The sequence below is a fragment of the Oncorhynchus mykiss genome, chromosome 21, assembly GCF_057628025.1.
Source record: "Oncorhynchus mykiss isolate SJ-2025 chromosome 21, ASM5762802v1, whole genome shotgun sequence".
Taxonomy (NCBI): Eukaryota; Metazoa; Chordata; class Actinopteri; order Salmoniformes; family Salmonidae; genus Oncorhynchus; species Oncorhynchus mykiss.
In genome coordinates, this window is record NC_143042.1 from 29,761,518 (window position 1) to 29,788,990 (window position 27,473).

General features: G+C 42.5%; 1 protein-coding gene across 3 annotated transcripts in view; it reads left to right on the forward strand.

Annotated features, from left to right (window-relative positions):
• Positions 1 to 27,473, forward strand: part of LOC110500825 (protein Shroom4) — a 79,254-nt gene that overhangs the window by 37,789 nt on the left and 13,992 nt on the right. Inside the window, exons 1-2 of one of the 3 annotated variants that reach the window (XM_090214369.1) lie at positions 21,337 to 21,979; positions 24,139 to 24,312. In XM_090214369.1, coding sequence (XP_090070495.1) covers positions 24,257 to 24,312 — 56 coding nt within the window. In that variant the 5' untranslated portion in view covers positions 21,337 to 21,979; positions 24,139 to 24,256. Of the gene's footprint in view, positions 1 to 21,336; positions 22,174 to 24,138; positions 24,313 to 27,473 lie in introns of those variants that run through there. The other 2 variants (XM_090214370.1, XM_090214368.1) reach the window with 2 other exon arrangements.

Consider the following 27,473-nt stretch of genomic DNA (forward strand, 5'->3'; position numbering starts at 1 on the left):
TGAGTTATTAAACAGAACTGATATTGCAGGCTAAAACCTGAGGAAAATCCAATCAGGAAGTGCCCCTGTTTTTGAAACCCTTCTGTTCCTATGCATGCCTAACCTTCATTTAAAGGGATATCAACCAGATTCCTTTTTCTCTGGCTTCCCTAAGGTGTCAACGGTCTTTAGACATAGTTTCAGGCTTTTAGTGAGTTTTTGCGCTACAGAGTAAAGCCGCCATTGCTCCTCCTGCTGTTATTGAAAAACCTACACACTCGGTTGATATTTTATCGAATATATATTTTAAAAACAACCTGAGGAATGATTATAAAAAACGTTTGACATGTTTCTGTGGACATTATGAAGACTATTTGGAATTTCCGTCTGCGTTGTCGTGACTGCTCTTTCCTGTGGATTTCTGAACATAACGCCACAAACAAACGGAGGTATTTCGGGTATAAAAATAATCTTTATGGAACAAAAGGAACATTTGTTGTGTAACTGAGAGTCTCGTGAGTGAAAACATCCGAAGATCATCAAAGGTAAACGGTTAATTTGATTGCTTTTCTGATTTTCGTGACCAAGCTTCCTGATGTAAGGGTACATAATGCTATGCTAGGCTATCGATAAACTTGCACAAACGCTTGGATTGCTTTCGCTGTAAAGCATAATTTCAAAATCTGACAGGACAGGTGGTTTAACAAAAGGCTAAACTGTGTTTTGCAATATTGCACTTGTGATTTCATGAATATGAATATTTTTTTGTACTTATTTACTGTGTTTGGGGGGGTGATATTTAACCATTTTAGAGTGATTATTTTTTAAATATGATTTGTCAGTACATTATGTAATTCTACTACGTTATATCTTTCAAAAAAGCCACATTAGGATTACCTATACATACTGACAAGCTAATGTTATAGGCAGAAACATGCTACATGGCAGAGCAATCCAAACTCATCTCGAGGCATGCCCAGCCCATCCATTATCTCAGCCAATCATTTCTAGCGGGAAGGTTTCTGACTTTTTCCCTGGCTAAACCAACTCGTAATTTAACTATGTTATTTGTATTTACAGATGGTGTACAAGATTGTTATCAAGGAACATGAAAGTTCACATGTTCTAGAAGGCATTTCCACCAAAAAACACATTTTGATAAATGTTTACATCCAAATGCCTCTCCTGTGAAGTAGTGATGCGTGACAAAAGCCTAGTTTCCTGAAACGAATCACGTTACCACAATCACACCATGAGTAGTTAATCGTGCAACATACACCTCTGCCTTTCTTCTTCCTGGAGAGTTCTTTATTCCTGTCTAAACGATGTACTGAGACCCCAGCTGGCTGTATGGACATTGACAGGATATCCTGATAGAGCCATGATTCCGTGAAACAGAGTTTTCCAGTCCCTGATATCTGTCTGGAAGGAGAACCTCGCCTTGAGCTCGTCTACTTTATTGTCCATGGACTGAACGTTAGCGATCAATAAGCTTGGAAGGGGTTAGATAGTTTGCCGCCTCCTGAATCAGACTAAAAGTCCACTCCGATTAACTCTTCTCTGCTGGCGCCGTCTTGGAGCAGCCTCTGGGATAAGTGGAATTGCCTTGGAAGGTACGAACAAAGGATCCAATTCAGGAAAGTCGTATTTTTGGTCAAACTGCTGGTGAGTAGCCGCTGTTCTAATATCCAGAAGTTATTTTCGGCTGTATGTAATAATGCCAAAAACATTTTAGCTAATAATGTTAGAAATAACAACATAAAAGAAGAGTGTAAAGTTGCTTAGTAGCCAGGAACCAGGCGACCATGTCTATCGGCGTCATCTTGTCTTATTCATGGTTCACCTTAACCCTCGTAATGTTGGTGTACATGCGTGTTTGGTATGTACGCTGAGTGTACAAAACATTAGGAGCACCTTAACTTCTTGACGCACCCCATCCCGCTGAATTGTAGCCAAATTCAAATAAAATTACTAAACATATTTAATATTCATGAAATCACAAGTGCAATATAGCAAAACACAGCTTAGCTTGTTAATCCACCTGTCGTGTCAGATTTTGAAAATATGCTTTACAGCGAAAGCAATCCAAGCGTTTGTGTTTATCAATTACTAGACAAAACATTATGAACACCTAGCATCAAAGTAGCTTGGTCACGAAAATCAGAAAAGCAATAAAATGAATCGCTTACCTTTGATCTTCGGATGTTTTCACCCACGGGACTCCCAGTTACACAATAAATGTTCCTTTTCTTCAATAAAGAATTTATATCCAAAATACATCCATTTGTTTGGTGCGTTATGTTCTGAAATCCATAGGCTCGAGCGGTCATGACATTGCAGACACTATTTGCAATTTTCGTCTGCTATGTCCACAAACATGTCAAACGTTTTTTATAATCAATCCTCAGGGTATTTTTAAAATATATAAATCGGTAAAATATCAACCGGGGCCATCACTTTTTCAATAGGAGATGGAAAGACAATGGCTGCCCAGCTATCCACTGACACAATGTTATCTTTCTAGCTCATTTTTCTAAATAAATGCCTGAAACTATGTCTAAAGACTGACACCTTCAGGAAGCGATAGGAAAAGGAATCTGGTTGATATCCCTTTAAATGGCGCGAAGGCAGGCTATGGAACATAGAGCTTTCAAAATAGAAGCCACTTCCTGGTTTGATTTTCCTCGGGTTTTCGCAGACAATATTTTGACAGTTTTGGAAACTTTAGAGTTTTCTATCCTAATCTGACAATGGGTACGTTTTTCATCCCAAAAAATCAAAATACTGCCCCCTACACCCAACAGGTTAAGAGCAACGTTGCAGTTCTTGACACACTTAAAACGGTGCGCCTGGCACCTTCTACCATACCCCTTTCAAAGGAACTTAAATATTTTTTTCTTGCCCATTTCTCCTCTCAATGACACACTTACACAATCCATGTCTCAATTGTCTCTAGACTTAAATCCTTTTTGAACCCGTCTCCTCCCCTTCATCTACACTGATTTGAAATGGATTTAACAGGTGACATGAATAAGGGATCATCGCATTCACCTGCTCAGTCATGGAAAGTGAAGGTGTTCTTAATGTTTTGTACACTCAGTGTGTGTAACGTGTCATGGAAAGTGGCCTTTGACCTTTTAGGGTTCGACAGTAGTCTTTGAAGCTGGGAGGACAGGGTGGCGTCTGCTCTATCCCATCCTGGAGTGTCTGGGTGTGCGTGCGTGTTCATGTGATCCTGTGACAATGTCAGTCTTTATCTAAGCTGTGTGTTTTGGCTGATCAGAGGTCTGCTTACGTCAGACTAACGTTGGCAACGGAATGCTAGGTCACCCTTGACCCCTCTCGCTCTTTCTCGCTCTTTTCAGTGCCTCACCCTGGCTGTGCCTGTCCTAGTTAGCAGAACTAATGGTAGTACAGTGTTTCCACCCAGCAGCAAGTTTCTTTCTGACTCATCCAGGGTTTGCATGGCGAGAGGGACTTTCCCCTGGTCTGGTTCTCACAGTGACGTTCTGTCCATGTCACATTGTCTCTGTGTGGCCAGGGTGGGAACTACATCAAATACATTACAATTTACAAATTACAAGCAACTGAACAAAAATATAAACGCAACATGCAACAATTTCAAAGATTTGACTGAGTTACATTTCATTTAGGGAAATCAGTCAATATAAATAAATTCATTAGGCCCTTATCTATGGATTTCACATGACTGGGCATGGGCGCAGGCCTGGGAGGGCATAGGCCCACCCACTGGGGAGCCAAGCCCAGTCAATCAGATTAAGTTATTCCCCACAAAAGGGCTATATTAGACAGAAATACTCCTCAGTTTCATCATCTGTACGGGTGGCTGGTCTCAGACGATCCCACAGGGGTAGAAGACTGATGTGGAGGTTTTAGGCTGGCAGGGTTTCACGTCGTCTGTGGTTGTGAGGCCAGTTGGTCATACTGCCAAATTTTCTAAAATGACGTTTGAGTCAGCTTTTGGGAGAAATTAGCATTCAAATCTCTGCATGCCAGTTGCATACCCCCTTCAAAACTTGAGACATCTGTGGCATTGTGTTGTGTGACAAAACTGCTCATTTTAGTGGCCTTTCTTTGTCCCCAGCACAAGGTGTACCTGTGTAATGATCATGCTGTTTAATCAGCTTCTTGATATGCCACACCTGTCAGGTGGATGGATTATCTTGTCAAAGGAGAAGTGCTCACTAACAGGGATGTAAACAAAATTGTGCACAAAATGTGAGAGAAATATTTTTTTTGTCCATATGGAACATTTCTGGGGCTTTTTTAATTTAGCACATGAAACACTTTACATGTTGCGTTTATATTTTTGTTCAGGGCTTATACCCAGGGATCAAAAGTGCGAACAGTACCGAGTCGATTTTCAGGGTTACGAGGTAGCTGTACATATTGGTAGGGGTAAAGTGACTAGCAGTGGTGTGTGTGTGTGTGTGTGTGTGTGTGTGTGTTGGGGTGTCGGTGTAAGTATGTAATGTGTGTGGGTAGAGATCAGTGAGTTTGCATAGAGTCAGTGCAAATAATGGTCAATGCAGGTAGTCCGGATAGCCATTTGATTAGCTATTTAGCAGTCTTGTGTCATCGCTCCTGGGTGAGGATCAAAAGTAGCCCCCCTCCCTCTCTCCCACCAGAGAGGAAGAGGTGGAGTGAGGGCTGGTTCTATGACTAATGACTGGTCGTAAAACCTTCTCTCTTGTGCACTGCAGTATGGAGAGGTCAAAATTCCTTTGTGTAGAGAGAGAATCTTGCCAAAACATCAAAAGATTGGGTATTGGAACATTAGTTTTCAAATCCAAACATGGAATCACGAGGAATCTAAGAGAGAATGAGGCCTTCATGTGCATTCAGCCTATATGGAATTAAATTATACACCCAGATTTCAGTATACACCATTAGGGCTGTAGGTAGGAATTGTTGAGGTGTGTGTGTTGCCATTTGAACAAGATCTGGAGGTTGCCTCTGTGTTGTTTCTCTGACATAGTCAGTGGGTAGGGTTAGTTATTACATTTATTGTGCTAAGGCACGATCCAGCCAATTATAGAAATTTGAGAAATAGAGCATTGGGCCAAACGTAGTACTATTTCTGTCTCTCACATTTTAGGAGCGAGTAGACTCAGTCATTGTTAATTTCTTGAGCCAGACATACAGTGCCTTGCGAAAGTATTCGGCCCCCTTGAACTTTGCGACCTTTTGCCACATTTCAGGCTTCAAACATAAAGATATAAAACTGTATTTTTTTGTGAAGAATCAACAACAAGTGGGACACAATCATGAAGTGGAACGACATTTAATGGATATTTCAAACTTTTTTAACAAATCAAAAACTGAAAAATTGGGCGTGCAAAATTATTCAGCCCCTTTACTTTCAGTGCAGCAAACTCTCTCCAGAAGTTCAGTGAGGATCTCTGAATGATCCAATGTTGACCTAAATGACTAATGATGATAAATACAATCCACCTGTGTGTAATCAAGTCTCCGTATAAATGCACCTGCACTGTGATAGTCTCAGAGGTCCGTTAAAAGTGCAGAGAGCATCATGAAGAACAAGGAACACACCAGGCATGTCCGAGATACTGTTGTGAAGAAGTTTAAAGTCGGATTTCGATACAAAAAGATTTCCCAAGCTTTAAACATCCCAAGGAGCACTGTGCAAGCGATAATATTGAAATGGAAGGAGTATCAGACCACTGCAAATCTACCAAGACCTGGCCGTCCCTCTAAACTTTCAGCTCATACAAGGAGAAGACTGATCAGAGATGCAGCCAAGAGGCCCATGATCACTCTGGATGAACTGCAGAGATCTACAGCTGAGGTGGGAGACTCTGTCCATAGGACAACAATCAGTCGTATATTGCACAAATCTGGCCTTTTATGGAAGAGTGGCAAGAAGAAAGCCATTTCTTAAAGATATCCATAAAAAGTGTCGTTTAAAGTTTGCCACAAGCCACCTGGGAGACACACCACATGTGGAAGAAGGTGCTCTGGTCAGATGAAACCAAAATTGAACTTTTTGGCAACAATGCAAAACGTTATGTTTGGTGTAAAAGCAACACAGCTGAACACACCATCCCCACTGTCAAACATGTTGGTGGCAGCATCATGGTTTGGGCCTGCTTTTCTTCAGCAGGGACAGGGAAGATGGTTAAAATTGATGGGAAGATGGATGGAGCCAAATACAGGACCATTCTGAAAGAAAACCTGATGGAGTCTGCAAAAGACCTGAGACTGGGACGGAGATTTGTCTTCCAACAAGACAATGATCCAAAACATAAAGCAAAATCTACAATGGAATGGTTCAAAAATAAACATATCCAGGTGTTAGAATGGCCAAGTCAAAGTCCAGACCTGAATCCAATCGAGAATCTGTGGAAAGAACTGAAAACTGCTGTTCCTTTTGCAAGGAGGAATGGGAAAAAATGTCAGTCTCTCGATGTACAAAACTGATAGCGACATACCCCAAGCGACTTACAGCTGTAATCGCAGCAAAAGGTGGCGCTACAAAGTATTAACTTAAGGGGGCTGAATAATTTTGCACGCCCAATTTTTCAGTTTTTGATTTGTTAAAAAAGTTTGAAATATCCAATAAATGTCGTTCCACTTCATGATTGTGTCCCACTTGTTGTTGATTCTTCACAAAAAAATAGTTTTATATCTTAATGTTTGAAGCCTGAAATGTGGCAAAAGGTTGCAAAGTTCAAGGGGGCCGAATACTTTCGCAAGGCACTGTATATCTGTTTATTAAACCTGTTGATACAGGGCTTATATGTGAAACTATTCTAACTGAACATCTTCTTTCACAGTGACACTGACTCCGAATGGGAGTCTTATCTGGTGTCCTGTGTGAATTTAAGTATGCTCTCTCTAATTCTCTCTTTCTCTCTCTCGGAGAGAGAGTACATGAGGGTCCTAGGGTACATGAGTACCCTGATATGGCCCTAGGACCATGCGTCAGGACTACCTGGCATGATGACTACTTGCTGTCCCCAGTCCATCTGACCTTGCCGCTGTTCCAGTTTCAACTGTTCTGCCTTCGGCTATGGAACCCTAAACTGTTCATTTTTACTCTTGAGGTGCTGTCCTGTTGCACCCTCTACAACCACTGTGATCTCCACCCGGCACAGCCAGAAGGGGACTGGCCACCCCTCATAGCCTGGTTCCTCTCTAGGTTTCTTCCTAGGTTTTTGCCTTTCTAGGTAGTTTTTCCTAGCCACCGTGCTTCACCTGCATTGCTTGCTGTTTGGGGTTTTAGGCTGGGGCTATATAAATAGATTTTATTTGATAGAGGACTGAGGGTCTTCCAAATATTGAAAGTGTGTAAATAGTTACCCATGTTATTTTGTGAATGTATATATATATTTTTTCTTCATATTTTTTAATCAATAATTATTATTCTTTCCATGTTTTTTTTTTACCATTTTGGTATTTTGTATATAGTTATTTGTTTCAAAATGTATTCCTTCATCAATTTGGCCACTTGGGTACATTTGGGCTACTTGTGTGGGACACCTGGGTGACTTCATGATAAATGTCATGTAGCACAATCATTTTGGAAGTTATCATTCTGAAACTTTGCACAAGTACTGTTGCCCTCTTATATTTTTCACTGAAATTGTCCCCATCATCCTATCTGAATGTTTGTTTTGTCTTGTTCATTTTAAAGATGATACAAAAATAAAAAACGTAGGTTTTTTTTCATTGTATTATCTAAACCAGATCTATTGTGTGTTATTCTCCTACATTCAATTCACATTTACTCAAACTTATGCATATCCTTGGTTCTGTGCCTGAGCTACAGGCTGATAGATTTGGGTAATTGCACAAAGTAGGGGGGGAGCTGCAAGAGGTTCTAATGTGGATATTTTCAGGTTATTCTGACCTTGAAATACCTCTTTAGGCTGCATCCCAAATGGAACCCTATTAATGCACTATGTTTAACCAATTCTAGTGAAAGGTAGTACACTGTGTAGGTAATAGGGTGTCGTTTGGGATGTAGATGGATTCTTCTTCCTGTTATGACAAAGCCTTTGTACCGGCCAGCTGTAATACATATTGGTGTGTGTGTTTGCGTGAGTCTTGTTTGTGTGTCAAAGAGAAAACATGTCTGTTGTACTAGTTTTTGGAATCCTATACTTTCTGGCTTCATCCTATCAGCCGTAAGTTAATTCCAATCAGACAATTCCATTCTAACAACTCTGGGTTGAATTAGTGCAGGGAACCTCTTGCTTTGGTATGGTTCTGTGCAGGGATCGTCTCTCTGGCCTGTGTGGTCCTTTTATCATAAGGTGTGCAGTAGGGGTCATGTTTTGGACATTGCAGCAGATACTGTGTGGGTGGATTGGTGTCCGTGTGTCATCCTACAGTAGGTCTGTCTAAGTAACAGGAAGTCATGAAGGGAAACATTGGGAGTTACAGGAAGTGATGCGATGGGTAAAGAATGTCCCTCCACTGCTGCTCACTGTGAGCAACTGACCACACACACACTACCATGGGACCATGTGAAGACAAAACAATGTATTTACAGCTAGTGACCATTGGCAAAGCCGGAAGACTCTAAAAAGTCACCAACACACCCTTACCGATTGTGTGCGAGCGCCAACCCCCTGCTTCACTGTGTTTTTGCTGGTGGCCAACCTTTGCTGTGTTTTGGACACTGGTAGCCAGCCTTCGCTATGTTTTTTTCTGGTGACCAACATTTGCTATGTTTTGAATACGGGTTATTATTAGCATCAAGTCACATTATAATGGCTTGCTAAATTCCTATTGGAATCCAGCCAGAGTGGGGATATCCAACAACTGGAACTTTACACTGGAAAAACCAAATTCAGTAACAGGTGCAAGAAGTCCAACTAACAGATTATATTAGTTTAGAATTTGTATTTATCTTTGAATAGCATTATATTAATGAATCAATCATTGTACATGTAAAACCCCAAACAAAAAAGATATTGAAACAAACAGTTCTTAAGAATCAACTACAATAGAGCATGCTGGGAAATATAAAAATGATGGGCTTGGTCAGACCAGCTTGACCAGCTAGAACATGCTGGTCAACCAGCATAACCTACTAGACCATGCTGGACAGACCAGCTAGACCATGTTGATCAGACCAGCTAGACCATGCTGGACAGACCAGCTAGACCATGCTGATCAGACCAGCTAGACCATGCTGGACAGACCAGCTAGACCATGCTGGACAGACCAGCTAGACCATGCTGGACAGACCAGCTAGACCATGCTGGACAGACCAGCTAGACCATGCTGAGCAGACCAGCTAGACCATGCTGGACAGACCAGCTAGACCATGCTGGACAGACCAGCTAGACCATGCTGGACAGACCAGCTAGACCATGCTGAGCAGACCAGCTAGACCATGCTGGACAGACCAGCTAGACCATGCTGAGCAGACCAGCTAGACCATGCTGGACAGACCAGCTAGACCATGCTGAGCAGACCAGCTAGACCATGCTGGACAGACCAGCTAGACCATGCTGAGCAGACCAGCTAGACCATGCTGGACAGACCAGCTAGACCATGCTGATCAGACCAGCTAGACCATGCTGGACAGACCAGCTAGACCATGCTGAGCAGACCAGCTAGACCATGCTGGACAGACCAGCTAGACCATGCTGGACAGACCAGCTAGACCATGCTGGACAGACCAGCTAGACCATGCTGGACAGACCAGCTAGACCATGCTGAGCAGACCAGCTAGACCATGCTGGACAGACCAGCTAGACCATGCTGGACAGACCAGCTAGACCATGCTGGACAGACCAGCTAGACCATGCTGAGCAGACCAGCTAGACCATGCTGGACAGACCAGCTAGACCATGCTGAGCAGACCAGCTAGACCATGCTGGACAGACCAGCTAGACCATGCTGAGCAGACCAGCTAGACCATGCTGGACAGACCAGCTAGACCATGCTGAGCAGACCAGCTAGACCATGCTGGACAGACCAGCTAGACCATGCTGAGCAGACCAGCTAGACCATGCTGGACAGACCAGCTAGACCATGCTGAGCAGACCAGCTAGACCATGCTGGACAGACCAGCTAGACCATGCTGAGCAGACCAGCTTGACCAGTCTATGCTCTTTTTTTTTTTTTTTTTTTTTTTTGACAAACGTGACCGACCACCTCAATTTGGTCTTATGTAGCAAAGTTTGAAATGGTGTTTATTACATTGGATAAAAGCAGAGACACAGAGCTACAAAATGGTATATCATACACTGAGGAACAATAGGAAAGGAATTCTGCTTTGAAAGTAAGCCCCATCCATATCTTTAAGGGTTCGGATGTGAGGCCAGTGAGGTCATGTGCTAAACAGAGTGATTAATGTAGAGCAGTAAACAACCAAAGATTTCAAGGCTACAAGTGGTGAAAGTAGTAGCCTATAATAAGGAAGAAGTTAAGGGGTCTGAATTATTAACGAATGCACTGTACTGTATATCCTAATATGACTTTGGTGCAGGTCATGTTGTTACCGTCTCTGGTAAACACACACTATATCAAATACAATCAAAATGTATTCATCACATGTACAGGATACAGAAGATGTAAACGGTACAGTGAAATGGTTACTTGCATAGTAGCAATATCAAAAATGGAAAGTGTCCCAATCAAAATATTTTATAATTGGATGATGCTTACCCAGACAGAGTTGTCTGAATTGATGGGTCATGTGAAAGAAATGCTATATTTACCAACCAGCCATATCGAGCTAAGTAGATGGGTCACTATTGTCTAGACATGTTCACATGTTCATGAAATACAATTGATGGCCATAAACACCTTGATGGTGTTTATCACCTCATGCAATCATCTGGCGGAGTGGAGTCTTTTGTTTAGACATGTAGCTGGCTTGCTAAACAATGAACCATAATGCTACAAACGTACCATACAGTACAAACGGATTGTCATAGCTAGCCACCATGTATGCTGTAGTATGAATCTGCAGCTAGCTAAAGCTAACCAACTATGTTCAATGATAGCTAGCTAGCTAGCTAACATTGGACTTTAACTAGCAATGCAAATGGTTTCTGAGATACGAATGGCTAAGGAGATGATTGTGGACTTCAGGAAAAGGAGGACCGAGCATTCTCATCGACAGGGCTGTAGTGGAGCAGGTTGAGAGCTTCAAGTTCCTTGGTGTCCACATCACCAACAAACTAGAATGGTCCAAACACACCAAGACAGTCGTGAAGAGGGCACGACAAAGCCTATTCCCCCTCAGGAAACGATTTGGCATGGGTCTTGAGATCCTCAAAAGGTTATACAGCTGCAACATTGAGACCATGGTTGCATCACTGCCTGGTATTGCTCGGCCTCCGACCAAAAGGCACCATAGAGGGTACTGCGTACGGCCCAGTACATCACTGGGGCTAAGCTGCCTACCATCCAGGACCTCTACACCAGGTGGTGTCAGAGGAAGACCCTAAAAATTGTCAAAGACCCCAGTCATAGACTGTTCTCTCTACTACAGCATGGCAGTGTGCAACGTCTAGGACAAAAAGGCTTCTCAACAGTTTTTACCCCCAAGCCATAAGACTCCTGAACAGGTAATCAAATGGCTACCTGGATGATTTGCATTGTGTGCCCCCCCCACCCCTCTTTATGCTGCTGCTACTCTCTGTTTATCATATATGCATAGTCACTTTAACTATACATTCATGTACATACTACCTCAATTGGGCCGACCAACCAGTGCACATTAGCCCACACATTGGCTAACCGGGCTATCTGCATTGTGTCCCACCACCCGCCAACCCCTCTTTTACGCTACTACTACTCTGTTCATCATATATACATAGTCACTTTAAGCATATCTACATGTACATACTACCTCAGTCAGCCCGACTAACCGGTGTCTGTATGTAGCCTCGCTACTGTTATTTTTCACTGTCTTTTTACTGTTGATGTTATTTATTTACTTACCTATTGTTCACCTAATACCTTTTCTGCACTATTGGTTAGAGCCTGAAAGTAAGCATTTCACTGTAATGTCTACTACACCTGTTGTATTCGGTGCACATGACAAATACACTTTGATTTGACATTATTACACAGATCATACACTTAATGTTAGCTAGCGAGCCAGCAAGCTAACGTTCGCTAGCTAGCTAACAGTACACTAACTTGCAATGAAAAGGACTTTCTGAAAATGTGTCTCCAGGCTCTTACCTGTATACATGGATAAACGCTTCATGGTAGACTGGAACCACTTTCACTAAGTAAGACATCCGACTGTGTCGTTTCCGTTTTGTTTGTAGCTACAGCTTGTTTGGCCCATTGTGTCAAGTCACTCCAGTTCACACTGACCATGTGCAGAAAGTAGTCAATCACAACATTTTCCCAGTGATCTTCGTTGATAGTGTCTGCACAATTCAGGGCAGCAAAGTTGTTGAGTGCAGTAGTAACACTTATGCAGTCTCCATGGCTAGTGTTATATACTGCTCAAAAAAATAAAGGGAACACTAAAATAACACATCCTAGATCTGAAAAAATGAAATATTCTTATTAACTACTTTTTTCTTTACATAGTTGAATGTGCTGACAACAAAATCACACAAAATATATCAATGGAAATCAAATTTATCAACCCATGGAGGTCTGGATTTGGAGTGACACTCAAAATTAAAGTGTAAACACTACAGGCTGATCCAACTTTGATGTAATGTCCTTAAAACAGGTCAAAATGAGGCTCAGTAGTGTGTGTGGCCTCCACGTGCCTGTATGACCTCCCTACAACGCCTGGGCATACTCCTGATGAGGTGGCGGATGGTCTTCTGAGGGATCTCCTCCCAGACCTGGAATAAAGCATCCGCCAACTCCTGGACAGTCTGTGGTGCAATGTGGTGTTGGTGGATGGAGCGAGACATGATGTCCCAGATGTGCTCAATTGGATTCAGGTCTGGGGAACGGGCGGGCCAGTCCATAGCATCAATGCCTTCCTCTTGCAGTAACTGCTGACACACTCCAGCCACATGAGGTCTAGCATTGTCTTGCATTAGGAGGAACCCAGGGCCAACCGCACCAGCATATGGTCTCACAAGGGGTCTGAGGATCTCGTCTCGGTACCGAATGGCAGTCAGGCTACCTCTGGCGAGCACATGGAGGGCTGTGCGGCCCCCCAATGAAATGCCACACCATGACTGACCCACCGCCAAACCGGTCATGCTGGAGGATGTTGCAGGCAGCAGAACGTTCTCCACGGCGTCTCCATACTCTGTCACGTGTGCTCAGTGTGAACCTGCTTTCATCTGTGAAGAGCACAGGGCGCCAGTGGCGAATTTGCCAATCTTGGTGTTCTCTGGCAAATGCCAAATGTCCTGCACGGTGTTGGGCTGTAAGCACAACCCCCACCTGTGGACGCCGGGCCCTCATACCACCCTCATGGAGTCTGTTTCTGAGGTAATTTTGCAGGGCTCTGGCAGTGCTCCTCCTTGCACAACGGTGGAGGTAGTGGTCCAGCTGCTGGGTTGTTGCCCTCCTACGGCCTCCTCCACGTCTCCTGATGTACTGACCTGTGTCCTGGTAGCGCCTCCATGCCCTGGACACTACGCTGACAGTTACAGCAAACCTTCTTGCCACAGCTCGCATTGATGTGCCATCCTGGATGAGCTGCACTACCTGAGCCACTTGTGTGGGTTGTAGACTCCGTGTCATGCTACCACTAGAGTGAAAGCACCGCCAGCATTCAAAAGTGACCAAAACATCAGCCAGGAAGCATAGGAACTGAGAAGTGGTCTGTGGTTACCACTTTATTGGGGGTGTCTTGCTAATTGCCTATAATTTCCACCTGATGTCTTTACCATTTGCACAACAGCATGTGAAATGTATTGTCAATCAGTGTTGCTTCCTAAGTGGACAGTTTGATTTCACAGAAGTGTGATTGACTTGGAGTTACATTGTGTTGTTTAAATGTTCCCTTTATTTTTTGAGCAGTGTATATAAATTATCAACAATAAAAATAAAGTTTTTGCTTTATCATAATGGGGTATTGTGTGTGGAGTGATGAGGGTAATGTTTGAATAAAGCTGTAACGTAACAAAATGTCTGTTCCCTTTTTTTTTTGAGCAGTGTATCTTTCAAAAAAGCTGCAGTAGCCAGGATTATCTACACATACTGAGCAGCTCATGTCATAGACAGAAGCATGCTACATGGCAGACCAATCCGAAGTCATCTCTTGGCATGTCCAGCCCATCCATTATCTCAGTCAATCACGGATAGCGAGAATGCTCATGTCTTTTTTTTCTGTGGCTAAACCAACTTGGCTCGTCTTTTTTTTTTGGGGGGGGGGGGTGTATTTACAGATGGCATACACGTTTAAGATAAATGAAAGTTCACATGTTCCCCAAAACATTTCTTCCCCAAAACACATTTTGATAAAAAAAAAAAAATGTTTTGGCTTTGTACTCCAGCACTTTGGATTTGAAATGATATAATGAGTACGAGTTTAAAGTGCAGACTGTCTGTTTTAATTTGAGGGTATTATCAACCATATTGGGTGAACCGTTTGTACAAAAAGTTTTTATTAAAAAAAAAAAGTTATAGTCCCCCCATTTTATGGGACAAAAATTATTGGGACTAAGGAACTTATGTCTATTAAATAAGTCAAAAATGTTGTATTTGGTCCCATATTCCTAGCACGCAATGATTCAATCAAGCTTGTGACTCGTCAAACTTGTTGGAATCACTTTTATTGTACATAAGAATATAATGTTTCTAAACACTTTCACACTTCAGTGAGAACAAATCTACCATACCGATGCCTACTCACATGTACCCTGCTAAGCTTTGGAACAAATAGAGCACTGACAACTGTCCATGTAGCTGTTCAGCCTGTACATTAATGATCTGTCTGTACTGGATCTGAAGTTCAAATGTATGCAGATGATACAGTGATATATGTGCTTGCAAACAACAAGCTGCACAAGAACTCACTACTGTAATGGTCCAGGTTACAAAGTGTCTCAGTGACTTGTGTTTGCATCTCAATGTGAAAAAACTGTTTGCATGTTCTTCACAAAGAGGGCAACAGATGCTACTGAGCCAGATGTCTATGTGTCAGGGGAGAAGCTGATTTTAAGTACCTTGGCATTACACTTGATTCCAACCTCTCTTTTAAAAAGCATGTGGACAATTGTGAAAGTAAAAAAAAGAAAATCACATTTTTAAGAAACATCAAACCAAATATTTTGAGTTGATTACACACGCACCCCCCTCCCCAAAGGCTATTGGCAAGACCTCCCCTGCTGTGCCAAGGACCGGGTAAAACAATACCCTAATGCCCTTACCTTCCTCTTTCTCCTGACAAAACAATGGGCATTCCTGCCATTCCTAATGCCTCTTCCTCTCTCTCTAACTCAACCCATCTCATCCCCCGTTCTTTCTTTCTCTCTCTGAATGTGTCTTAAATGGCACCCTATTCCCTATAAAGTGCACTACTTTTGTCCAGAGTCTTATGGACCCTGGTCAAAAGTAGTGCACTATAAAGATAATAGGGTGCCATTTGGGACACAGTCCCTGACTCAACACATCAACTCCTCTCTTCTTTAGTCTATTTCCCAGAGGAGGACAAACAACAACTTTCTCTACCACTAATCAGACCCAGGGTGTGTGTGTGTGTTTTAAATGCAGGATTCTGCCACAGTTGAAATGTGCCCTGTCAGCGCTCAGCGGAGCAGACAGAAATCATCTTTGTGTGTGGGTGTGTCAGTATTTGTGTTTCTGTGTTTGTTAGTGTCTCTGAGTGTTTCGTCTCTATGCCTTTGTCTGTGTCTTTGTGTGTGTGTGTGTGTGTGTGTGTTTCATCTCTTTTCATCTCTGTGCGTTTCTCTTTGTTGTGTGTGTGTCGTCTCTGCGTGTGGCCTGCTATAGTGATTACTGCAGCTGAGTCCTCATGGCTTCTATTAGCTGTCCCATTAAACAAGGATTCCAATGATACATGACCTCCACACACACACACACACACACATGCACTCACACACACATACACTACGACACATGCCTACAAGATGTGTGTGTCTCGTGGGAAGAGATAGGATCTTGTCAAATCAACTGCATGTGAGAATGTGAGACATGGCGATGGACATAATAGCACCGCTGTGAGTGTGTGTGTGTGTGTGTGATCACTGTCTGTGGCTGGTAAAAGGTCCTCCATGTTTTTTAAATATACACTGAACAAAAATATAAAACCCAACATGAAACAATTTCTAAGATTGGTGACATGTCTGAGAATGCAGGCCATACTCGACTCGGCTTATGGTATAGAAATAAACATGAAATGCTCAGGCAACAGGTCTGGTGGACATTCCTGTAGTCAGCATGCCAATTGCACGCTCCCTCAATTTGAGACATCTGTGGCATTGTAGTGTTTGACAAAACTGCAAATTTTAGAGCAGCCTTTTATTGTCCGCAGCACAAGGTGCAGCTATGTAATGATCATTTTTAATCAGCTTCTTGATATGCCACACCTGTTAGGTGGATGGATTAATTTGGCAAAGGAGAAATGCTGACTAACAGGGATGTAAGCCAATTTGAGAGAAATCTGCTTTTTGTATGTATGGACAATTTCAGGGATCTTTTTATTTCCCATGAAACATGGGACCAACACTTTGCATGTTGCATTTATATTTTTGTTAAGTATATATTTTTCTTGAGTTTGTTGGATAGACATTGGGAGGACACACAAGAAAGTAAGGAAGAGAGATGGTAGAAAAGTGTGGGCGTGATTCGAACCCGTGCCAGCACTGGAACACTGGAATGTGCTCTGAAGGCAGCGGCTAGACGACTCGTATGTTTTATTCTCTGGAGTGACAATGGTGATATACAGGCAGGAAACACCAACATAAAGTGTCTTAATAGGGCCTCTACGAGCCTCCAGAACACTGTCGTGTCTTTGGCATCATCAAAGTGAAGACTGTTATTTTATCAAATCAATTCTCTGTAATTATTATTATGTGATTAAACTAATCATGTAAATGTAATTAACTAGGAAGTTGGGGCACCAAAGGAAAATCTTCAGATTACAAAGTTATAATTTTCCTAATATAACTTCAGATATTTTAATATCTGATCAATTAGTCTTCTAATTAAGGAATTATTATTTACCTCACGTTAGTCTAATTCCAAATGTCGTAAATGGTTGGTTATCTGCACGAACCCAGACTTTACTATGAATCAACCATACACCAATTGTCTTAATCATTTATTTCCTAACTAACTAAGTAATTACAGAAATGCATAAACAAACAAACAAACAGTAGATATGGTTACGAGGAAATGATAGGGGAGCTTCCCTAGTGGGCTAAAGCCAATATGACGGCTTGGTGGACAAATGGAAGTGGGTGTGGACTGAGAAGGGCGGGAATTACAAAAGAGTTACTACACAGTTGATAATTATATCAATTGAAATGCTAATTGCACATGAACGCTCACTCATTCGGGAATAATTGCAATCAATGTATTTTTACACCCAGTGTGTCATCGTGATCTCTGTTGGAATCGTCAGTCCTTCTGTTGCAAAGTTCATCCGAGTGTCTCTCTGCTTCCCTGAAGTCTCATGGTTAGAATAGATACCAAGTACCATTCAGAAATGTTCTTATAAAAAAGATGTTTCGGCGGTTGTCGGTCTAATCATCCCATGGCACATAATTTCTATCTGCAGACTAGTAATTAGTATCTAATATTTGCTCTTATTCTGTTGGGATCTCACATTAACGGTTTAAAATCAAATAGTTTAATCTTTACTCATTCATTTTAAACAATAATTAGACGTAAACCTCATAACGGAGGCTGCTGTATAAACAGAGTTATGGTAATGTTGCTGTATTGTCTTTCATGAGGTCACAAACATGAAACAAAATGGACCGGGTCGTAGCTGGCTTCTCCACCGACCGTTTACACATTCTCCAAAACATGGATATTGTTCAGTTCTCAAGTTCTGTGATGTAGAATAAGTTCCTTTGTTCTCTCTATGTGTCTCTTTCTGCATGGCCAGGAGGAGAGTCTCCTCCAAGAATTTACGACCTGAGATAACAGAACCTGGGTGTAGGAGGGAGAGAGGGGGAAGACACTCACTATACGCAAAGAAGGCTAGGTCATGACAACAGCTTCAATGTGCCTTGGCATATATTCTACAAGTGTCTGGAACTCTATTGGAGGTATGTGACACCATTCTTCCACGAGAAATGTTCTAATTTGGTGTTTTGGTGATGGTAGTGAAAACGCAGTCTCAGTCACTGCTCCAGAATCTACCAATTTGGGTTGAGATCTGGCGACTGAGACACACACTCTTTAAACCCCCTATGCTCCTTTTAGGCCCCTCTTTCAAAGTCACTGAGATCTCTTATTCTAGCCAGGGTAGCCAAAATAATGGGAAACTTGGCATTTTTATATATGACCCTAAGCATGATGGGATGTTAATTGCTTAATTATCTCAGGAACCACACTTGTGTGGAAGCACCTGCTTTCACTAATGTGACCCTTAATTGCTTAATTAACTCAGGAACCATGGGGAAGAGGGTTCCACATTTTGGGGGGGTTGTCACATTGGCATTTTCAACTTCATTCCTTTCTTTTTAAAGAGATATAGAGAGTAAGTAAGTGAGATATAAAGAGAGAGAGAGAAAGTGGGGAGACATACATACATACAGTTGGAGTCGGAAATTTACATACACTTTAGCCAAATACATTTAAACTCACTTTTTCACAATTCCTGACATTTAATCCTAGTAAAAATTCCAACTTTGGAAGTGTGCATGGGGTCATTGTCCATTTGGAAGACCCATTTGCGACCAAGTTTTAACTTCCTGACTGTCTTGAAATGTTGCTTCAATATATCCACATATTTTCCTCCCTCATGCCATTTTGTGTAGTGCACCAGTCCCTCCTGCAGCAAAGCACCCCCACAACATGATGCTGCCACCCCCATGCTTCAGGGTTGGGATGGTGTTCTTCGGCTTGCAAGCATCCACATTTCTTCCTGCAAACATAACGATGGTCATTATGGCCAAACAGTTATATTTTTGTTTCATCAGACCAGAGGACATTTCTCCAAAAAGTACAATCTTTGTCCCCATGTGCAGTTGCAAACCGTAGTCTGGCTTTTTTTATGGCAGTTTTGGAGCAATGGCTTCTTCCTTGCTGAGTGGCCTTTCAGGTTATGTCGATACATTTGTACCTGTTTCCTCCAGCATCTTCACAAGGTCCTTTGCTGTTGGGATTGGTTTGGGATTGGTTTTCACTTTTCACACCAAAGTATGTTCATCTCTAGGAGACAGAACACGTTTCCTTCCTGAGCGGTGTGACCGCTGTGTGGTCCCATGGTGTTTATACTTGCGTACTATTGTTTGTACAGATGAATGTGGTACCTTCAGGCGTTTGGAAATTGCTCCCAAGGATGAACCAGACTTGTGGAGGTCAACTGTTATTTTTCTGAGGTCTTGGCTGATTTGTTTTGATTTTCCCATGATGTCAAGCAAAAAGAGGCACTGAGTTTGAAGGTCGGCCTTGAAATACATCCACAGGTACACCTCCAATTGACTCAAATGATATCAATTAGCCTATCAGAAGCTTCTAAAGCCATGACATCATTTTCTGTAATTTTCCAAGCTGTTTAAAGGCACAGTCAACATAGTGTATGTAAACCTCTGACCCACTCGAATTGTGATACAGTGAATTAAAAGTGAAATAATCTGTCTGTAAACAATTGTTTGAAAAATTCCTTGTGTCATGCACGAAGTAGATGTCCTAACCGGCTTGCCTAAACTATAGTTTGTTAACAAGATATTTGTGGAGTGGTTGAAAAACAAGTTTTAATGACTCCAACCTAAGTGTATGTAAACTTCCGACTTCAAATGTACATACACACACCCACACACACAGTCTCAGTAACAAACAGGGTATTGTCCTTCTGTGTGCTTCACCCTTCCTGATAGATCCTCCTGGAATGGACCTTAGTCTCCCTGCACTGATTAACTGGTGTGTGTGTGATGGGGGACCACAAAGTAAACCAACTGCCTGATTGCAGTCTGGTACGTAGAGAAACACACACATACTGAGAACCCATAAAGCAAACAAATGTGCGATGATTGCAGTCTGAACACAAAGGTAGAGGGGGGAGAGAGTGAGAGGGGCTAGAAGGGGTGAGAGCAGGGAGAGGGGGAGGAGGGTTGAGACTATAGTTAACCCATTATGTAAGAAATCTAAACACACACAGAGACACGCATGAAGATTGCAGCGACGGTGGCCTCTGGAAATCCTCGCCAACCCCAGGTTCAGACTAATATTGTGTGTGTGTGTGTGTGTGTGTGTGTGTGTGTGTGTGAGTTCTCGGTCGGAGTCTGTCTTCTCCCACTGTTCTGGATGTTGTTAAAGTGAATTTTCAGCAGGAGTTCTTGATCTTTTATCCCCTTTGTCTCCACAATTTCTTGGTTATCCAATTGGTAGTTACAGTCTTGTCCCATTGCTGCAACTCCTGTACAGACTCGGGAGAGGCGAAGGTCGAGAGCCATGCGACCTCCAAAACACGATCCTGCCAAGCTGCACTGCTTGCTTTACCCGGAAGCCAGCCGCACCAATGTGTCGGAGTAAACACTGTACATCTGGTAAACGACGTCAGCGTGCAGGCGTCCGGCCCGCCACAAGGAGTCACTAGAGCGCGATGGGACAAGGAAATCCTGGCCGGCCAAACCCTCCCCTAACCCGGACGACGCTGGCCCAATTGTGTGCTGCCTCATGGGTCTCCCGGTCATGGCCGGCTGTGACACAGTCTGGGATCGAATCCTGGGCTGTAGTGATGCCTCAAGCCCCGCAATGTAGTGCCTTAGACCGCTGCGCCACTCGGGAGGCCTCACAAGGAGTTCTATAGATTAGTTTTGAATCTACAGACTGCCTACTTCTCCCACTGCTCTCTGCTTTCTTTCTCTCCCCCTCCTCCTCTTTCCCCCTCTCTCCTATACATACCCTGCTGAGGTCTTCTCATCTCTGTGTTGTACTATCGCTACTCAGCAAAGGGCAAGAAAACACCAGTCTGGCTGGATGCCACAATAACACTCATCTCTTCTTCTCTTCCTTCTCTCTTTTTACCCCTCTATTTCTCCCTTTCCATCTCTCTCTCCATTTGAGCCCCTCTGAAATGTTCTCTCTCGTTGCTTCTGCAGTTCCAAAACTGGTGTCTTCCTTTTTCTCTCCCTCCCACTCCTGCCCTCTTCCCCCCTCTCTCCCCCTCCTTCTCTCTCTCTATCCCTCCCTCCCCCTCCCTTCCTCTCTCTTCCTCCCTCTCTCTCCACCTCTCCCTCCCACTCCCTCCCCCCTCTTTCTCTCTTCTAGACAGGAAGTACCTCTGCGTATTTCCCTGTGTGGAACAATAACACTGTGGAACTCTGGGTATTATTTTAACAGCGTCCGTCTTTATCTGCTCCGAACATAGCTTCCTCTCTGCCTCTCTTTCTGTTCCTCTCTCTCCCTCTCCCCCTGAGTCACTCACAGTACTCTGCCTAGAGAGAGAGAGAGGGATTGAGAGGGAGGGAGGTGGAAACAAAGGCAGAGAGAGAGCTATGTTTGGTCTAAGTGACTGAAGCGAGGGACGGTGAGAGGGAGGGAGAGAGAGAGAGGGACAAGAGGGTAGATTAGGTTTGTCGGTTGTTTTTTTTGGAGTCTAGGTCAGTTGAGATGGACCACAGAGAGAGAGAAGACTTTGAACACAGTCTTGTTTTGTTACTAGAGGACTATAGGGCTGCTCCGAAGGATAGAACTACTCCTAGAAACAGAACCTAACTCTCTTAATATGGCTAGGACTGTTGGACTACTCTTGGAGACAGAACCAAAGCCACCTAGCAAGGCCAGAGAACTGGATTAATTAAGGAGGGAAGGAGACAAGAGCATTGAGAATTTAAGGGAACTTCTTATCCCAAAAGTTTTTATTGCCTCTTTTGAACACCGCAGTGGAAATGTTATGTTGAAGACTTGATAAACAGTAGTAAGTAGCCGGACCACCTTCTTTGAGTCCATTGTCGTCTGTGTTGGATTGAAGATCTTTGGGCATGTTTATAAGGACTGCTCTCAGACCAGTCTATGGTTGAACTAACATTGGGCCTGACCCTAACTGTGACCCAGTAGACACGGTTCTAGGATCAGGTGTGACTAGGGCCTCTTCTGTGTGGATCCACTCTGGTATGTTATAGACTGACTCGGGAACAGTTAGAAAGTATTGGGTGTTTGTTTCCTCTTATCATCTCCTTTAGTTCCTCTCCTTTTCTCTTTTGATCCCCTACCTTCCATTAATCTTCTCCCCTCTGTGCAGTGTGTACTGTTCTACCTTCACTCTTCTTTGTGTCTTTGAACTTGTAGGCGTCTTCAAGGTGTGACTGGGTGTGTGTCTGATCTCTGTTTTTGTGTGTCTTAATGTGTATATAATTTCATTACTCAGTGACATTATGACTCTAGAGTAAATGACCTTCAATCTAGTCTCTTCGACTTTATTCTAGTTTAGGAGTCCGTATCATTCAGCTGTTCTAGTTTCTTCTACCACATATGGTATTATCAGTTGTTTCTGTATCAGTATTTCACGCAGTCATACATTCACAATGTTTTATGGGTCAAAGTAACATAAATAATGTCTACACATAAACCATGGAACATGGTTTATCTTGCTATCCATCCATCAGTCAGAGTAAAGCATTCGGCTACTGTTCTGTAGACTATGTTTATAAATAGAACTAAGGACGGTCTTGTCTTGTGAAGTTTATTAGATATTCCTGAATGTGTGACAGTGTCCGACACTGATTGGTTCCGGTCTCTAACTGGCTAATCAGGTTAACTGTGGCTTGGTATGTCGAGGGCGATTAACTGTTCCTTTGTATCTGGCTGCTTGACAAATGTAACACTAGGACTAGGTCAGTACAGTAGAACTACATTATATCTCACATTCTTTTTCTTCCATTTCAATATATTTTTTAATAACTCTGTTTCATCATGTTTTACAAAGATGTCTGAGTACAGTAGATTATCTCAAAGTATAATGCAGAAGACAAAAATGACATTTTTGTCTTCGGCTGTATACTTCTAAATTACTTTTCTTCATGTATATCCTAGTGAAGTTCAGTGGATCAGATTCTAAATACAGTATATCTCTAAATACTGATTGGGCTGGTTTTTCCAGACACAGATTTAGTTTTCCTTTCTATATTCGCTTCTTGTTTTTTTTGTTTTTTTGGTTGGTTTTCATAGTCATCAATCATTCCAGGCCCAATCTGGGCTCCATTAACAGTCCTGGGACAAAACTAATCTTAGGTCCATTCATAGTCCTGGAATAAATGATAATAGTGTTTGTTCTATCCCATTTGGGAACTTCCAAAATCTCTCTCCCTATACCAAGAGGAACATTTTCAGGGAAGAGACAACCATTTGGACAAGTGCACACATGGACACACACACACAATCGTCCTGAGAGAAATCCAAAATTAGCCATTTTAGGAACTATTCTGTTTACTTTAATGAATGGCCATAAATCATAAACAGAAATATTTCCAAAGTGTTCTGACTTCCGACTGTGCCAGATCCTCATTCTTCCTCCTCAAAATTCCCATAATTCAGTCGAAATTCTCTCCTGAGAGAAAATGTTTCAGAGTTATTCCCGGTGCGTTATTCCGAAGTTATTAATAGCTTCAGAATAATGGGCCATTCATGAGCAGGAGTCTCCTGGGATCTCACCGAAGTTTGTTCCAGGCTCCTACCTGGCATATATACACTGCTTATGGTACTTCCTTTTGGGTCTACACAGACTTCCTTTTGGGTCTACACAGACTTCCTTTTGGGTGTACTGACAAATCATGTTACCCCTACTGTAGTTACATTATCCCTTTTTTTTTCTTTAACCTTTATTTAACTAGGCAAGTCAGTTAAGAACACATTTTTATTTACAATGACGGCCTACACCGGCCAAACCCGGACGACGCTAGGCCAATTGTGCGCCGCCCTATGGGACTCCCAATCACGGCCGGTTGTGATACAGCCTGGATTCGAACCAGGGTGTCTGTAGTGACGCCTCAAACACTGAGAGTTAGTGCCTTAGACTGCTGCGCCACTCGGGAGCCAATCCCTCACCTGTATGTGTGTGTGTTCTCGCTCTCTCTCCAGATGCAGTGTACCTGTGATCAGGCCTCACTCGTGGTACCTGGCCAAGCTTTCATCAACGGAGTCCCCCCACAGTTCTACCCCTGTCCCCCCTCCTCCTCCCCCGTCCCCCCCATCTGCCATGCAGCTCCATCCTGGGCCCTACACACTACCCTGGCACTCTACAGCAGACAACAGGTAACATACACACAGATGCATATATACAGACACATACACACAAACACACTGCGCCCTATACACTACCCTGGCACAGCAGACAGCAGGTAATGGTCATTTATATTGGGAAGATACGGGACGGCTAAGTACCCTGGCTTATATGTGAATTAGAGTTTAGAGCGGTCTTTCCCATTCTATTCGATTCCCCCGGAGAATCTTGTCTCCCAACCTTCTATCAAGCTATGTTTGCACACGCCACGTTTGTGTGTGTCATAAACATAATACTGATAATCATAATACTGAATGAATTAGTTAGAAAGTTACAGAGGGTCAAACATCATACCCCCAAGAAATGCTAACCTCTCCTTTTATTGGTAATGGTGAGAGGTTAGCATGTCTTGGGAGTATGATTTTTGACCCGATTCATTCAAGATTATCCGTAATCATGGTAGCATCCACATTAATGTAGAATTGCTTAGAAACATATTATATTCTTATTTACAATAAAAGTTACTCCAAATTCACACAATACATTATTTACCATTCATTTCTATTGGTCACAAAATAATCTGAAACACAATCAAAACGAACTACAAATGCATCCAACAAGTTTGCAGTCACACAGTTGATTATAGTCATTGCGTGCTAGGAATATGGGACCAAATACTAAACTTTTGACTACTTTATTTATAAGAATCATTAGGGATGTCAATCATTTTGACCCCTACCGTTTTGAGAAAAAATATTATTACTTGTTAAACAAAATCTCTTTCTCTGAGCAATTGTATTAGTATAAAATAATATAATTTCCCCAAATAATTTCCAACCCCTGTGTCTGTGCGCTCACATGTGTGTACGTATCTGAGCTGTGTGTGTGTGCATATCTGAGCTGTGTGTGTTTGAGGCTGGGTACACAGTCTTGTGGGAGTGCATTGTTGGGCAGACCAGACCAGGGGAATTTTGTCCCTGTGACGTGTTTCTGAAGACTAGCAAGCACGCACGCACGCACGCACGCAAACACACACACACACACACACACACACACACACACACACACACACACACACACACACACACACACACAGTATTTTGACCTGTTTCCAAAGACTAACAATCATCAGGAAACTTAGTGACCTCATCGTGTTCTAAAGTCAATAGCATCGCGCCGGATAAACAGGGGTATTTTCAGACAGGAATCGATTCACGCATTCCTCACTGGCTGATCACTCAATGGTAGGACCCCCAAACTATCAAAATGGCTTTTCATACTACTGAGACAAAGTTGCGGGACTAATATTTGAGCCAGCACAGTTTAATTTGGGTCGGGTACCAAAAACACAATGAATTGGTTGAGAGAAAATAGTTTTTAGGAGATTTTAGTTGATTAAAGTCAACACTAATAAGTACATTGAAATGTTTCCAAAGCTTATACATACTCTATACTGACCAAAAATATAAAGCAACATGTAAAGTGTTGGTCCCATGTTTCATGAGCTGAAATAAAAGATCCCAGAAATGTTTCATACTCACAAAAAGCTTATTTCTCTCAAATGTTGTGCACACATTTCTTTACATCCCTGTTGGTGAGCATTTCTCCTTTGTCAAGATAATCAATCTACCTGACAGGTGTGGCATACCAAGAAGCTGATTTAAACCGCACAATCATTACACGGGTGCACCTTGTGCTGGGGATAATACACGTTCACTCTAAAATGAGCAGTTTTGTAACAACACAATTCCACAGTTTTTAGGGAGCGTGCGATTGGTATGCTGACTGGAATGTCCTCCAGAGCTGTTGCCAGAGAATTGAATGCTAATTTCTCTACCATAAGCCACCTCCAATGACGTTTTAGAGAATTTGGCAGTACATCCCACTGACCTCACAACTGCAGACGTCGTGTAACCAAGCCAGACCAGGATCTTCACATCTGGCTTCTCCATCTGCGGGATTGTCTGAGACCAGCCACCTTGACAGCTGATGAAACTGAGGAGTATATCTGTCTGTAATTAAAGCCCTTTTGTGGGGAAAAACTATGGCCCTCCCAGGCCCACGAATGGCTGCTTCCCTGCCCAGTCATGCAAAATCCATAGATTAGAGCCTAATTTATTTATTTCAATTGAATGATTTCCTGAAATGAACTGTAACTCAGTAAAATCGTAGACATTTTTCCATGTTGCTTTTATATTTTTGTTCAGTATAGTAATATAACTATGCTTTATGTGTGTGTGCGTACCTATGTGCATTACTGACTCTAGTCAGTAACAACAAGAAATAGATTGCCTGATATGTTCAGTACATCAGAATGTCCTCAGTTAGCTGTGTAGCGTATACACACAAAGACACACACATATGCACGCAGTGGTTCCCCTTTGATAACAATTAATGATACAATTCACTACAACTACCCCTAATAGTTTTAACGGGCTTGGATTGTCCAGTATTTATGTATCACACACAAGAATGGTTTTGAATGGCGTAGATAGGCTTGAGTTTACGTAAAGCTTTAATCGCTTTGTGCTGCAATTCTCACAATTATGCAGTCCTTGCCTTCATTGCCACATACACAAAACACACACACACACAGACAATGCAATGTCTGATGAGACATATTCTCTCTGCATAACAGGACAATGGCATGTAACTTCCAGAACATGGGAAGATGGGAAGACAGTTAATAAACAGAACGTCTGGTCTCGTCTGGTCTGGTCTGGTCTGGTCTGGTCTGGTCTTGTCTTGTCTTGTCTTGTCTTGTCTTGTCTTGTCTTGTCTTGTCTTGTCTTGTCTTGTCTTGTCTTGTCTTGTCTTGTCTTGTCTTGTCTTGTCTTGTCTTGTCTTGTCTTGTCTTGTCTTGTCTTGTCTTGTCTTGTCTTGTCTTGTCCTGTCCTGTCCTGTCCTGTCTTGTCTTGTCTTGTCCTGTCCTGTCCTGTCCTGTTTGTGTCTTCCTTTGGGATGTACCGTCAGAAGTTCCATAAACGTTAAACAACCCCTTAAATAGCTAATCAAGACCTCAAACAAAGGCTGACAGTCTGACTCGAGTCCAACTTTATGACTATGATTGTGTGTGTGGCTGCCTGCAGTACGGCTGTATTTTTGTGTGTGCATATGTGTGTAGTGCATGTGTGTCCACTCTAATTCACCATAGAGTTGTTATTCCTGTCATGTTCTTTATCGTCCCCTGATG